Here is a 15442-nt window from a genome sequence, read left to right as displayed (position 1 = left end):
TATGCTTTGTATTCCTAGCTCCTCGCTAGTTTTTCTTCTATTAATAAAATATCCTTTTTGACTGTTCAAAAAAAAAGTAACTCTCATCAGCTTGGTGATCACTTACATTATGTTATTTATACGTTTTTTTTATTTAAAAGGTTCATTTTCATTGTTCAAGAAAAGGTTCATTTTCATGAGAGCACTTCTAATAGAGTGTGATAGTATCATGTGATGGAAATGGCACGGTTTTTACGTGATAAACTTTGGCGCGTTCTGAAATTTATGCGTCATAATATCAGAGTGAGGGCTATCACATTGATGATTTTTTTTTTTATTGGGCATTAGGGGGAAGGAAGTGGCACCGCGCACCGGGGTTGAGCATGTCGTCAAAGAACACCGCCGCCATCCAAACGGCTTGAAGGCGGGTTAAATATGGGCGAGATTAAAGCCAGCTGAGGGTTAGGAATTTTCGAACGTTAGGAGGAGCGTGGGGGAGCGTGTGGAGGTGGGGTCCAGCCCTCTTTTGACCGTTGAACACATTAAAAAAAAAAAAAAATTCCCCTATTCTTTATCTATATATACACTTCATTTTTAACCTAAAAAATCACCAAACAAAAACATATCTTCAAAATTTTACAAAAAAAAAAAAAAAACACCACATTACTAAAAAATGGATTCCTCTTCCTCATCTTCTTCATTTTGTGTTCCACCGGAGTTAGACAATTCGTCTACGGGGAGTACTTTTCAGTTTTTTAATCAAGTGTACACCGAGCTTGAAGATACCGGCACCTTTTCCGACACTCGTAAGTATATCGATTGAAATCGAGAAGAAGCTCATGCGATACTAATGCGTAACTACTTCGTTGAAGACTCAAAGTTTAACGAACCATTTTTTCGTCCTCATAAAAGACAACGGGCGGACAATATCACCGGTTCATATTATGGATCCACCGGTGCCAAGAGTTTATAACCCGGAAGCAAACTGGAAGTTACAGGACGAGGAAGTGCATCATCGGCTCCGATATGATCTCACAGCGCATATATCGGCTTTAGACTTATCATACATTGACGATCCAGCGATGCAGCCACCATCAGTTGCGAGTTTGATTTAGTTGTCTTCGTGATCATGTAGAATTTAAATTTCGGTTTGAGTTGTTATGTACTTTTTAATTTATATTTATGTAATGTTTAGTTTAATTTTAATAAAATATTTAAGTTTTTATTAAAAAAGAAAAAAATGTTTGATTAAATTAAATGAAAAAGAAAAAAATTAAATTTGGTAGAGTTGAGAAGGTAATGAATGCCATTGAAAATGGTTGGGAGGGTTGGTTGGGAGGATTGAAAAGGAAAATTGAATTGGATGTATTTGATTGGTGGGATTTGAGAGAGATGAAAAATTAAACTACATGATTCCTCTCCACCTTATAGAGTTCAATTTTCAATGTGATAACTATGAGAAAATGCGTCAATCTTGATAATTAAGAGTGTGATGTTGAAGTTCAAAGAAAAGTTCTAAAATTTATAATAAGAATTCTTCAAATTTACTACCATTTGTAGAAAAGGTTAAATTATGCAAATTACCACTCAAAAATTTTGGAAGTGTGTTTAAGGTGTATTTCAATTACGGTTTTCGGGAATAAATTGTTTTTTTGGAATCATAACACATGTTTAGTTTGAAGATATATCGATTCTAAGATTGGAAATCAAACTCAAGATATTGGTTTTTCGATTCAAAGCAAACCCAAAGTTTTTCAAAAGACTTTTTGTGGACCCTTTCCTCCTCTCTTTTTCTACTCATCTCATTTGTTTTTTCATATAAACTTATTAAAAATTTTACTTAAATCAAACTCAAGTTAAAGAGTAATAACTTATACCAATAATAATATGAAAATTTGTCTCAAACTTTTTTCTTACAAACTAGCTTAAACCCAGTAGCCAGAAGTATTTTCTAAATCCACTATATGAGCCCCGGGGGTGAGTTTACCCAAAATCTCATGTTCGAGTCGTGGAGTTCTCATCTCAAAGGAATTTTCCATGATCTGAGGGTTGGAGGTTAAGAAAATCTCTGGTTAAAATCACCTCCAATACGTCTGAATTGAAACTCACTTTACAAAAAAAAAAAAAAAAACCTCAGTACCAACTCACTTACAAACTAAACTAAATGTATCATAGTTGTTTACAATAAAACCTTCATAAATTAATAATGTTGGGATCGATGTTTTTTATTAACTTAGTGAAATATTATTATATCGATTAATTAATAAGTTTCTAATTTAAAGAGGTTTATATATGACATTCAAAATTTACATGTCAGATTTACATTCGCATATTAAATAAACTGTCAAGTTCATTATTTTGAATTAAAAATAGTTAAATGTGTAAGATTCTAAATTGATCACTATTAAATGTCGAATAGTAAGCTTTAAAATCACATCAAATATGGCTTATAAACTAAAAGGTATTAAAAAATCAATCATGACCAATCAACAACGAAAACTGCTATGTGAGTATAAGAGAGATCATCAATAATACACTCAACAAAATTTGGTACAGTGGGTCAAATTGAAAGTTAGAAAAGACTGTAAATTCATTTTTTACTAGACAATATTAGAATTTAAAAATATTTAAAAATTATTAATTTATAGTTTTATCAAGACTAATATATTTATATTGGGCTTTCATAAAAATTGTTATCTTATTATTTTATTGATTGGGGTCCAAATTTGTACTGGTCTCAAGTTGTAATTTATCTGAGTATTAATTTGTAGATGTTCTATTGTATTTTCAAAAATAAACATAAAAGATTTTTCGTTTCACAAAAGTTACTAAAAATTATAAAGAAAAATGTTTAAAAATTAACTCATACGCAAGACTAGGTGGGTGTTTGATATTACATTTTCAAAATACAATATGCATTTATAAATTGCATTTTAGGAAAGAAAAAAAAATGTCTATCCGTTTACAATTTCTCTATAAAAGTTGTATTGTTTACACACACATTAATCAAAATTCAAAACTCAATTCTAAACACCCCTAAGTGTATCTTCCATGTTTGAATGGAAAAAATCAGGTGCAACACTTTTTTTTTTCAGGTTTACATCAATATCAACTTTTGAAATACCCATATATTTCTATACGTACAACTAAACAACGAACATAACTTCCATATTTAATTGTTCTCAAAATCAAGTTAACTATCCTAAATTTACTTCATTTACCATTGCACCACATTGCATTGCAGTTCAAGCTCCTCGAGTAGGGTTGCTACTAAGTACTAACTAATCCTTGCGGGAGCATGCCTTATCAAAGGGCGTGGCGATGGCTAGCATAAAAGCGAGTAGCTGCTGCTCCCAATCGATAGCTACAACACAGATTGGCGTCACCATAAGAACATACTTCTGCAAAAACTGATGCCAGAATGAAGCCGTATGCTAATGTCATCCAAAATCTTGATATAATCACGATTTCGTTCTTCCTAAAATTTCATAATGGTCTGGGCCAAATTTTTCGTGCTAACACATGGCTTTCTGAGTAATCGGTTGTGTTCTGAACCTTTTTTTTTTTTGACCTTCCAGGACTGTTTAGAGGCCAAAAATGCATTTTTTTTCCTCCTTTAGTTACACTTTATTTATGCTTTGTTATTTGTTTGGAACTTGGAAGGGGGCTGTTTAGTTTACTTTGCAATCTATTTACAAACAGTCTTTAATTTTCTCTAATAAATGTATTTGAGAATATCCCGGTGGGTTTCCCATTTTTCATCGTGGCATAAAAAAAGCTCTTATTTTTTTATACTTATTATTATAGTTATCCAACCGAAAGAGAACACAGATCAACATCATCATATTTACAGAAAACATACCAAGATGATGAATGATCATTTGGCCAAAAACACTATGCGTAACAAGACTGCAAATATCATCTTCCACCTGCATCCAGCTACACAAGTCTGAAATAAGACACCATCATTATCCCGTGCATTTGATCAGTCATCAATATGGTCAAACCAACCTCGACAACTTTAGTACCCAACAAAAAATCTGGTTGATAATAAAGAGATGTTAATATTACAGTACCTTAGATGTGAGTCATATCAGAGGCTACTTCTGAAGCAGTTGACAGCAACTTAAAGTTTGCTAGTGAAATAGGGGCGAGTGGAGGTGAGGCTGCTGGTCCAGGCTGAGGAGACTCCATAAGTTTGGCGACATCTAAAGAAATGGCTCTCTGATTGCGGGATGGGGTAGAGAAACTTCTAGGAACAACCAATGGAGGAGGTGGAAGAGGAGAGGCAGAAGTCGATGTCAAAATAGGTACTTTATTTGGAATAGACGTTTCTTGATTCTTGAAAAACAATGGTGCAGAAGGTCCAATCAAACCACTAGAAGATGTAACCGATCTGGAGAAGCCTAAACCACGAATAGGAGGCCTAGGAAGCTCATGAAGCTCATTTATCTTAGGTGAAGTAAGAGAAGGAGGTGAAACACTGTGAGAAACTGGAACCCGTGAAATCATCTGTTGATGATCACTCCTGCCGCTAGTAGATGCCATGGACATTTTACCTGAAAATGACTTACTTGGTGGTAATGGACCAGAGTAAGCTTGCCTTTTCACTGATTTACCGTCAAATGCACCATGAGAATCCTGTCGTGGGAATGACAATCTATGAACATTAACGTCTTTCTCAACTAATGGGGGTTTTGCGGCAGATGTTGATGTGCTAGTGTCATTAATGTTTCTATCATGTTTCTCATCTGGTAATGGCTTTTGAGATGGATTAATGAGAGAAGCAGATGTAGGTGTTCTTGAAACTGGGGGTTTGGTATCAACAACTGGAGGAGGCAGCACATAAGAGAAAATTTTTCCAGGAGGTTGCACTACTTTAGGCTTTCTAGATGGGTCGGTTTTCTCTGGGTATAAAGGGGCAGAATAGCTGCTTACCCAAGCTTGCCTACCAAAATGTTGTTCCCCTTGATACTTGCTCACATCTATCTGCAGGAATTTGAAATTTTGATTGTATAATGGAGCGGTCACAGCACATTAAAAGCACATGTACGACATAAACATAGTTAATACCACAAGATTACCTCTGTTAGATTTGATGAGGTGGCGACTTTATCCAACCCATGTATATTTTCTCTTTGGTCAAAACTCAGTTCACCATTATCTATGCTCTCGTAACTACTTACGGCTTCAACCTTCCCAGCTGCGTCATCATTAAGTCCACTCAGTTGGTAATCGATATGATGCTTCTCTGCAGCAATTCTTATTTGAGCATCAATTGCTTCAACAGCTTTAAGTCCCTTCCGAAAGAAATTTAACTGCTTTCATGGAGATGGAAAACCAAGAAGTTAATCCAGATGAGCTGATTTTTTAAAAAAAGAACAGAAAGGAAAAACAGACACCTGTGCAGCATGATGGCGAGCAGCCTGTGCCAAAAGACTACGGCCTTGTCCCTCCTTAAGTGATTTTACACGAAATACATATAGTCTTGCCGCTTCATCATATTCATCTTGAGCTTCTTGTGGCTTCTGTGAAACAGAACTTTCAACTTTTCCACTTCTCAAATTTCCCTTCTCCCTGTGTTGTGCCATCATGTATTCATAAACCTCTCTGGAAATTATATAAGCAGGCAACAAACCGTTCACATCTTTGGCTAAGTTTGAAATTGGACAATGAATCACAAAACAAAATCTACCTTTTCTCATCACACTGAAGTTTCATCTCCTGCACCAGGAATAGAGAAACAAGTTAAGTGCCTGTGCTATGTTACTGACGAATAAGGATGGCACTACAGTATTGTTATGCGTGATAGTTATACGTGTGTTTGAAGGAAACATGGTTAATGCAACAAAAGAAATAATTCTTTTATTATTCTGTTGAATGCCGCTACTATATTCACCCATATACTTAGAGGCTCACATTCTGCTACATTATAATTATCCAGTATCTGGTGGCTTGAACTCTGAAATAATAGTTAACAAGAGCATTTTATTCTGTCGCTACAGAATACCACATTTGACTTTCCCATGTATCACTTTCGCTGTCTAAAGATAGGAATGACATTGGGCCAGTGGGTATTACCATCAAATTTCACCTGCAGGAGTGGGTACAAAATTTCACCTGTAAGACAGGTGAGGGACATTGACAGATGGCAAGTATGAATTCTCTATCGTGTATAATTTCCACCCAAAAACTCACGTCACCTCTTTTTAAGAATTTAGGTTCTAACCTATTTGATATTTCCCATGTGTCCCAATCCACCACTAAGGCCCAAATACGGCAACTCCTAACTATAGATAAGTCACTACTCACTAATCCTGCCTAACAGACCAAACCTGTTGTTGACAAACTTGGCAAACTGCAACTATGTTTTGTTTCTAGACTTCTAGTTGACTAGTTGTGTTTGTGTATGTTAGAGTTTAGACTAGTGGATTTGCTGTTTGCCAAAATGCTTTGAGAGTTAAATATAAATATGTAATAAACCGCATGCATTTTCCAATTAACTCATAGGAAGAATTTCAAAATTGAAATAACTTCAAAAAACTAAAAATCAAACTACCTGCATTGTTAAATTTTGTGGTTGCAATGCAACAAAAAGTGAACACCCGCAATGATATAATCATGACGGAAACAAAGCGTTCTATATTAAAGCTCAAACTCTGTACTTACTCCTTCCAAGACAAAACCATCTCACTTGAACGAACCAATTGTAAATCATAAATTCAAAACTTTTACATCTTTGATCATCTAAACCAAAGATCCTACTGACATGGAAATGGAACTGCCACTAACATAAGTTTGCATAACCTGATCAGCAAAGATGCTAATGGTCATTGCTTCGCTTATTAGGGAGATAAGTGGATTGTTATGGCCCTCGGGTATAAATGTCAAAAATCCGATAATAATTAGAAATGGTACATCTGATACTATGATATTTGGTTGGGACGTTGGGTAAATATAAAATAAATACTGTTTTAAAAGGGATATATGAAATTCTCTCTAATTATAACCCAGCGATGCAGGTAGTCATGGATCACATATATGGGCATAATTCTTCTCCTGTTGACAAATATCTACTAATTTGCGAGTGAGGAAAAATACATGGTCATTTCTACTAGTGTTTACCAGATTTTAAAACTTACTACAAAGAGTTATAACAAAAACATGCTACCAATTAATGATAGTAAATTAACAAATTCTAATTATTGTGGGTTATGTCAAAATATATACAATAAAAATGCCTTTTATAGAAGTGTAGACACCAAAAATGCATAGAGATTTTGAAAGTATGTTCTCGAAAATGCAAATTGGATGGAAGTCCCAATTCCTGAAGCTCTCATACACAAATTTCCCATTGGGAAACTGCATTTAACAACTAGTATTGGAATGGTGTGGCTACATATCTCCAAGTGACACCAAATTACTCACCCACTAACTGACAGCTCTGACAATGGCGGGCGCACAACAATCTCCATGCACACCCATGAAGGTCCATTTGCTTAAACACCACTAGCCACAAAAGATTTGAAAGTGAATGACACTCTGACCCTATGTAGTCGATTTCGGTGGTATACCGGTGGTATTTCGGTTTTCGGTCCTCCACTGGTATACCGGTATAGATTTTTGTCTACAATTTCAGAACAGAGATTTTCGGTGAAATTTACCGAAATCGGTCAAATTTCGGTCCAAATTTTGGTGGTATTTCGGTGGTATACCAGTTTTTCAGGTTTTTTTTTATTTTATTAAATTATTTTTGTCCAAACTAAAAAACAACATAAGAAACACTAAAATTTTGAAGCATTAACACTATTCTATCAAATATTGACACTTTTAAGCTTGACTTTGATATTTAGATTGAATATTAACTTAATATGCTTGCTTTTTGTGTGTATAATTGCAATCTTTTTGGTATATATATAATTTTATATAACATTTATTCATAATATTACGATTACCGAAATACCACCGAAATACCACTGAAATAACTGATATTTCAAATACCAGTCCTTGACCGAAACACCGAAATTTTGGTCCTTAACTACTTAGCTCTGACCATGGCCGGCACAAAACAATCTCCATGCACACCCATGAAGGTCCATTTGCTTAAACAACACTAGCCACAAAAGATTTGAAAGTGAATGACAGATTCTAAATAACCCTGCACTACGTCATAAGCTACTTGTACTCCACAAATTTTATGCAGACATAAAACGTTGTCATGTATTAGGCTAACCTTCAATAAACACATGTATCACACTGGTCATCATATATTTTAAAGTGCTTAACTCTAGTATCTACTTGAGACCTGCTCTGCATATTGTGTGCATACAGATTACTAATTTACCCATATTCTGTAACCTCAAAATGAACACCTATACTTCCTATAGCTCTCAGTGTGCTAAGCAACAACTATCTGTACTCGCAAATCAAGTTATGAGCATAATTGGAATAAAAAAAGCTAAATATGAAATAAGACAAACCTCCACTTTTCGCAGCTCAGCTAGAAGAGATTCTGTTGGGTTTGTAACCGTGAGAATTATATAAGAACGCTGTCAAAATAAGTGATAGGTCACTACTCATTACAAGACGAAAGTAATGCAGCAACACCATGAAAAAAATACTTACATATGTATCAGCAATTTTATGAAGATCTGCTTGCATATTTCCCAGAGCTGATAAAACTATACCTACATAAGTACAAGGTATCTCACAATCTTCAACACATTTAATGGGTAGCGAATATCAAATGCAATGCAGAATACAACATATTATATACATAAAATAAACTAGCTAAACATATCAGGCTTTTGGCATGCAAAAAAAGACAGGGACAATTCTTTTTACCACTTTCATCATCAGTGTCCGCCGTAGTTTTATACAGCAGACATGTCCCCATTTCACTCAGTGACTCCGAAAATTCTGAAACATAATAAGCTCGGGTGTTATTAATTTGTATATTAGAAGAACAGAAGAACAAAGATTACTAATAATTCAGCGAAAAGTTAATGGTAAAACCGTAAAAGAACCAATAGACAGTTATATATATGTGGTGAACCGATAGTCAAAACTCACAAGATATTACCAATGTAAAACACTCCAAGGGAACTGAATGAAGCAAAACATACATAAACCATATTTCTCTCGTGTATAACCATATTTGTTCAATATATCTGTATAGGTTTTATCACTTCCTTATTAGTGGATGAATATATATACACTTTGTATCTTATGAATTTTACTGCATATAGTTTCCGATTGTGTGTCCCTGATTTTTAGGGAATTAGGTAGGGACACTTGTATTATATATTCTTCCCTTTTTCATCAATGGAGATCATCAAGATATTCAGAACTATATGGTATCAGAGCCTTTTGCACTGACCAAACCCTAACTACAAGAACAGTCTATGGACTTTCTGCCCCAATTTCCTGTTTTTTTTTCCCTTGCCTTCATTTTCCTCCTTAAAATGGTGACAAATCTGAGAAACGAGATTCCTGTTACAAATATCCAGCACAAGGTTCGTGTACTGGATGGAACCAAAGTCACGTATGCTCCATGGGTTCCAACTACATGCCCGTGGCTACGATGTTCTAAACCATATTGATGGCACACCTGAAGCTAATGAAACCAATCCTGCATATGCAACTTGGGTCCAAATTGATTTCATAGTCCTGCAGTAGATTTATGGAACGCTCTCGGATGACCTGTCGGATCGAGTTCTGGAAGATGTGTCCACGACCCGTGAAGCCTTGAATCACCTCGGCAAAGTTTTCTTGAACGGCTCGCACCCAACTGCTCTTGATATTAAATTTGTGAACCTTACCTTTTGTTCCATGCCAAGCCTCTCGGAGTATAGTCAACGCCTAAAGCAGATTGCAGATCAATTAAAGGCTGTTGAACAAAGCGCCTCGTCATGCAACTTGTTCGCTGGTTGCCACCAGAATACCATACCACAGCTGCCGTGAAAAACAACAATCTTCCTTCTTGGGAAGAAGCTTGTAACATGCTCGATGCTGACCTGAAACAACAGGCCCGAGACTCTCATGCTTCCATCCCGGCTGTTATGGCCCACGTCTCGAATGAACCTCGTGCCAACATTAACTATCATGCACAGCAGCGGCATAATGACAACCGAGGACAGTCAGGCGCATTACGTGGCCAGCCTCGTGAGAATCAAAACCAATCAGGCCATTATCAACTTGTTCGGACCAATGCTTGGAACCCAGACCCGTCACCCTTCTGGCCACCAGCACAACCATGCCCATACTCTACACAAGCTGCCAGCGCAGGCACAACATGGCCGCCTATGCAGCCGCCCGCCCGCCCCTTCTGGTCAGCCACAACAGCCCACTTCCTAGCAGGAGTTAACCCGCTGAACCCTCTGAGCTTGGTGCTGCTATTCAGGCTATGATTCTAGATCTGGATGAAGAGACCTGGGTGGCTGACACTGGGTGCTACCAATTACTTGACATGCGCATCCGGTAAACTTCACACTTCTTGTCCTATTACTATTAAAAAAGGGTAAATGGGTGGAAACCCTCTGGTCTCTTGGTACCCAGAGTGCACACCGCATATAACTCATACTCAATGACTCATTATTCTCACATATGAATCACAAAATATAGTTTCTCCACTTGCCTTTGACAATATTTGAACCGGTGACTTGCAGTTTTCATTTGTGGGCCCACACAGTCACATGGTGACGATACCCGTTGATCTATGATCAATTGGCTAGTCCTATTACTATTAAATCCATGTATGTTGGTAATAATATCGTGTGCCTATTCATGGGTCTGGTCATTTATCCATAATTCCCCAAACCGAACATAAACCCTTAATAATGTCCTTTATACCCCAATATTTTCAAAAGCCTTGTGTCGGTCCATAAATTTACCACTAACAATATGGTTTTAATGTCTTTTGACTCATTTGGTTTTTTGTGAAGGACTACAAGACCGCGACGCTCCTCAACTACCACAATAGTACCGATTCACTATACTCCTTCAACACCACAACCACAAAACCTTCCACATTTCTAACTTCTTCGCCTTCCAATGCTTAGCATGACAGATTTGGCCTTTCCTACACTTTTATTATGGTTTTTCTTGCTTATAGTAATTTGATTCCTCGTAAAACCTAAGGATAATATATTTTGCAATTCTTGTCAAGTTGCTAAGCGTTTATCATTTAATGATTCTGATTCTATTACTCTTTAATCGTTTAATATCATTCATTACTTCATTTTACCCTGCGGAGCAAAACAGGTTACAAATACTGCATGGTCCTCATTGATGACCATACCCAACTTGTTTGGGCTTTTCCACTTAAATTTAAGTCGGACAGTTTCACCAAATTTGCACAATTTCGCTGTTTATCCAAGCATAATTTAATAAATATATAAAAAGTTTACAGTGTGATACGGGCGGTGAATTTGACAACTTTAAATTTAAAGCATACGCTCTCACTAAGGCCTTACCATTTCGATTTTCAGTCCCCCAAAATTCAGATGAAATGGCATATGATTGACGGTTACAACGAGACATACGTGAAGGGTCCCAATCATTATAAAAGGGTGGGGTGGTGGGAGTAAAAGGAAAGGTAACCTCGTCAATAGTGACTTGACAAGATAAGTAGTAAACGTCCCGTGGTTGGGTCCAAACAACGGTATCCATGGGAGTTTGTGGGAGATCTAAAAAAAAGCAAGAAGTAGAACGCGAGGCAAGTTTGTGAGGGCGAGTGGCATAGTGGTTTTGGATACAAGCACACCCGAAAATGTGAAGATGGGTATAAGTAGGATATCGATGATAAAGTTTGAATGTAGGGTAAGAAAATTCTCTAGTTTAGTAGGAAGGATGTTATGTACGTAAACAACTATGTGAAGTGCCTCTGCCAGAAACATGCAAGTAGAAAGGCCCTGATTTAGAAGGAACATAATGGTGTCATTCAGCCATCGAATCATATGCTTGAACTTACATCATTATGTCCCTCCTAACACGGGCCTCTCTACCCGCATATTTCTGGGTAGAAGCACTTCACACAGCTGTCTACGTACATAACATCTTTCCAAACCAAAGAACTTTCTAACCCCTACATTCAAACTTTATCATCGACATCCCACTTATAACAATCTTTGTACTTTTGGGTGTGCTTGTATCCCAAACCACTATGCCTCCCGCCCGTACAAACTTCCCCTACCTTCTTGTTCTCGTATTTTTCTCGGATCTCTCGCAAATTCCCATGGATATCGTTGTTTGAACCCAACCACTAGACGTGTTTACATACCTCGTCACGTCACTTTTGACGAGTCCACCTTTCCTTTTACTCCGACCACCCACCCTCCCAGCATGATTGGGACCCTTCACGACTCTCGTTGTAGCCGTCGAATCATACTTCGTTTGTTGTGAGGTTTGGGGGCATGAAAACCGAAATTGTAAGGCATTAGTAAGAGCATATCATTTATATATTAAGTTGCCAAATTCACCGCCTATATCACACTGAAAACTTTTTATATATTTATTAAATTGTGTTTAGATAAAACAGTGAAATTGTACAAATTTAGTGAAAGTTTTCGACTTAATTTTAAGTAAAAAACCCAAACAAATTGGGTGTGATTGTCAACTAGGACCATTTAGTATTTGTAACCTGATTTGCTAGGTATAGGTGAACTCTATAGTCCACAATGAATGATATCAAACCATAGAAAAGTAAATTAAATGGTAAATATTTATGTTGAGCAACTTGAAAAGAATTGCTAAAGAAATTATCCTTAGGTTTCAAGTAAAACGGATCCATCTAACCAAGCGAGAAAAGCCCATTCTTTTCTAGTTTGCGCTTTAATTTGATTGCAGCTAGCGCGCAGCAACTACTTGGCAGGCTTCCCATCTTCCATCTAACAAAGTGAGAAAAGACCTTTCTTTTCTAGTGTGCACTTTAGTATGATTGCAGCTAGCGCGCAGCAACTGCTTGGCCAGCTTCTCGTCTTCTGTCTTATCCATCCTCATTCCCTTCCTCACTACCCTTAGCCATTCCTTCATTTCTTCTCCCACCATCCAACACCATAAACATGAGTTCCACTAAATGATTACTGATTAATAATGGGAACAAGTTGGTATCTAATAAGTCATCATCAGTAGCAACAATTAGAGAAAATTACTTCGGTCATACTTCCTCAAGAAGATAAAGGAACCATGGAAAAAATTTCAAGTAAATGAAAATTAAGTCCAGATACTTTAAATCAAGAATAAAAGCAGAAACTTTGACTTCACAAATGATGTTTACACTATTTTTATTGCGTCAATTAACACGAGTATACAACAAAACACTATTTTTCTTTACACAAATTGGAATAAATGTTTATTTAGCAAGATCCAAATGACACCATAAATGACTTCCCTAGTTCCCTGCACCTACAACACAGTGTCACCTGAAGTATTGTGAATGAACTTCACAACAATAGTTATAACTTATAAGACACACATTAGCGATCCGCAACTGCATCACACGATGCAAGCATGACTACTGTTAACATCAACATAGCTTGTGTATGATCATACTTCTAAGATCCCCAAACTAGTCAAACCGTTAAATAACTAATTATAGAAGTATGCCAATATAATACAAAATATATGCAAGTCAATTGAAACACATACCAAATATACTATTTGCTGTAGCAGCAGCTGCAGATAATAAGGAATCATAGCAGTTTCTCAAATCTTCCACATCCTACAAATTAACTAAAACAATCACAATGTGCTTCATAGAAACAAAATCGAGCTACCGACGTATCCTCTTTCAGTTTGTTTTTGATCAAAACTAAAATTGTTCACTACTGTTGGGGTCCAATTCATTTCCATCACCATTGGGTATATTTATTCAATTCTTTTACAAACAAAAAGGGTTATCTTGGTGGGCTTATTTTAATAAATCTTGACCAAATATGTTCAAACTGCAACTATTATAACAGTAAAGTATGAAACTTTTTTGGGTTAAACTAGAAATACTAAAAGTCAAAGATGGGCTACTGGTCAGGCGTCCTGTATACTCACAAGATGTCTCGGGTTTTTACATGTGAGTTTGGAAACAATCACGGGATACCCCGGTTAAACTGCATACATCTGAGTCAAAAACTCGTCCTCGAGTTTTATATATATATATATATATATACAAGTAACAAGTACCTTGGAAGCTTGAGCAAGTTCTTCAAAGTGGGCAGTGGAAAGATGTTGATGATCTTTTTTATCTTTCCCATCAATTCTGCTGTTCATGCTTAATTTTCTTCCAAGTTTCCCAAGTGATGACTTCATGTTATTTTAATTGATAAAAAGATATAGACTAATTTATCTATATGACTATATGTGTGTGTAAGTAATGTTAGGTTAGATTTAATATTAATATTATGTGGGATTATTGTTGTTGGTGTGATTTGATACAAGAAAAATGTATCAGAGCAGGGAAGTGAAGCAGAAAAATGGGATCACAGGCAGCAATAGCACAGTGAAGGAGTTGAAGCTGGATAGGGATATTTTAGTAATTTCAACACCAATAACAAACTTTGACTGACCCAGACCATCCTTTTCAACCGACTCGCTTGCTTCTTTGGAGTACTTGATTTACCAACCACCTTCCCCGTATATGAATGGGAATTCATACAAGTATAATGCATATCAACAATACCACCATATCCAATCTTGTTTTCCATAAGGTTTGATAAAAATAGTCATATTTTTTAATATAAGGTAAAAAGTCTAGTTCCATAAGAAACTCCAGTCATTTTATAAACGTGATATTTATACAAGTTATTTTTAGTAACTCTATCACAATGTATAACTTATACAACATATTAAAAGTTGTACAAATCATCAATGCGGCAGTTTGGTAAACTATCAAAAATAATGGTATGAATATTGCATCTTTTTGTAAAAAATGAGACTTGGACATTACTGTATAATTTTAATTTCAAACACATAGATTTTCTAATTTTTTTATAAAAAAAAAAATGTGTATCATCCATTATAATTCATTATATAGTACAACAAATATTTACAAAAATATCATGTTACATCAAAAGCATTCCAATAATTTAAAATATATAATGTCACTTGTTAAAAATATACTAGCAAGGTACCCGTGTAATGGGGCAGTAGTCATGGCGGCGACGGTGTGGTGGTGGGAGCGACTGTTGGTGGTAGAGCAGACGTTGACTGGTGCAGATAATTAATGTAAAAGTAATTAATGTAAATTGTTAATAGAGATATTTTAAAAGATAAAAAATTGATAGTGTAAATTTAATCATTAAATGTATTTTAGAGGATTCTCTTCATGTAACTTTCAACAAGGGAGTGTTTTCTTATAATATAGTATAGAAATATAGATATAGATATATGGAATGATAATTAAAAACAAAAGAATTAATCGATATTTATATTACTTTTGTTGACTAAGTTGGGTAACTTGAAGGAATCTAAT

The 15442-nt window shown here is 35.9% G+C and overlaps 1 protein-coding gene across 6 annotated transcripts; it reads right to left on the bottom strand.

Moving 5' to 3' along the window:
- Window positions 1-2921: 2921 nt before the first annotated feature.
- On the bottom strand, window positions 2922-14426 carry LOC122588750 (uncharacterized protein At2g33490-like). Of its 6 annotated transcripts, none has more exons than XM_043760932.1 (11): window positions 14155-14426; window positions 13627-13699; window positions 8824-8898; window positions 8605-8666; window positions 8460-8528; window positions 5675-5703; window positions 5382-5589; window positions 5064-5297; window positions 4056-4968; window positions 3842-3928; window positions 2922-3389 (listed from the first exon to the last, which is right to left on the bottom strand). In XM_043760932.1, exons 1-9 carry the CDS (start codon window positions 14278-14280, stop codon window positions 4057-4059), a joined length of 1788 nt encoding a protein of 595 aa, XP_043616867.1. In that variant the 5' UTR covers window positions 14281-14426; the 3' UTR covers window positions 2922-3389; window positions 3842-3928; window position 4056. The 6 variants fall into 6 exon arrangements, with proteins under 6 accessions (XP_043616867.1, XP_043616866.1, XP_043616868.1 ...); XM_043760931.1 differs by having other exon boundaries at window positions 2922-3380; XM_043760933.1 differs by having other exon boundaries at window positions 2922-3343.
- Between the last annotated feature and the right edge of the window lie 1016 nt (window positions 14427-15442).

This window comes from Erigeron canadensis, chromosome 2 (genome assembly GCF_010389155.1).
Source record: "Erigeron canadensis isolate Cc75 chromosome 2, C_canadensis_v1, whole genome shotgun sequence".
Classification (NCBI taxonomy): domain Eukaryota; kingdom Viridiplantae; phylum Streptophyta; class Magnoliopsida; order Asterales; family Asteraceae; genus Erigeron; species Erigeron canadensis.
This window is presented reverse-complemented; position numbering and strand designations above follow the sequence as displayed.

Coding starts and splice junctions, on each gene's coding strand:
- LOC122588750 (XM_043760932.1), bottom strand. CDS start 14,280: ATGAAGTCATCACTTGGGAAACTTGGAAGAAAATTAAGCATGAACAGC. Junction 5,704..8,459: donor CTGAGCTGCGAAAAGTGGAG/GTTTGTCTTATT, acceptor TTCCTGGTGCAG/GAGATGAAACTTCAGTGTGA. Junction 5,298..5,381: donor CTCGCCATCATGCTGCACAG/GTGTCTGTTTTT, acceptor CCATGAAAGCAG/TTAAATTTCTTTCGGAAGGG.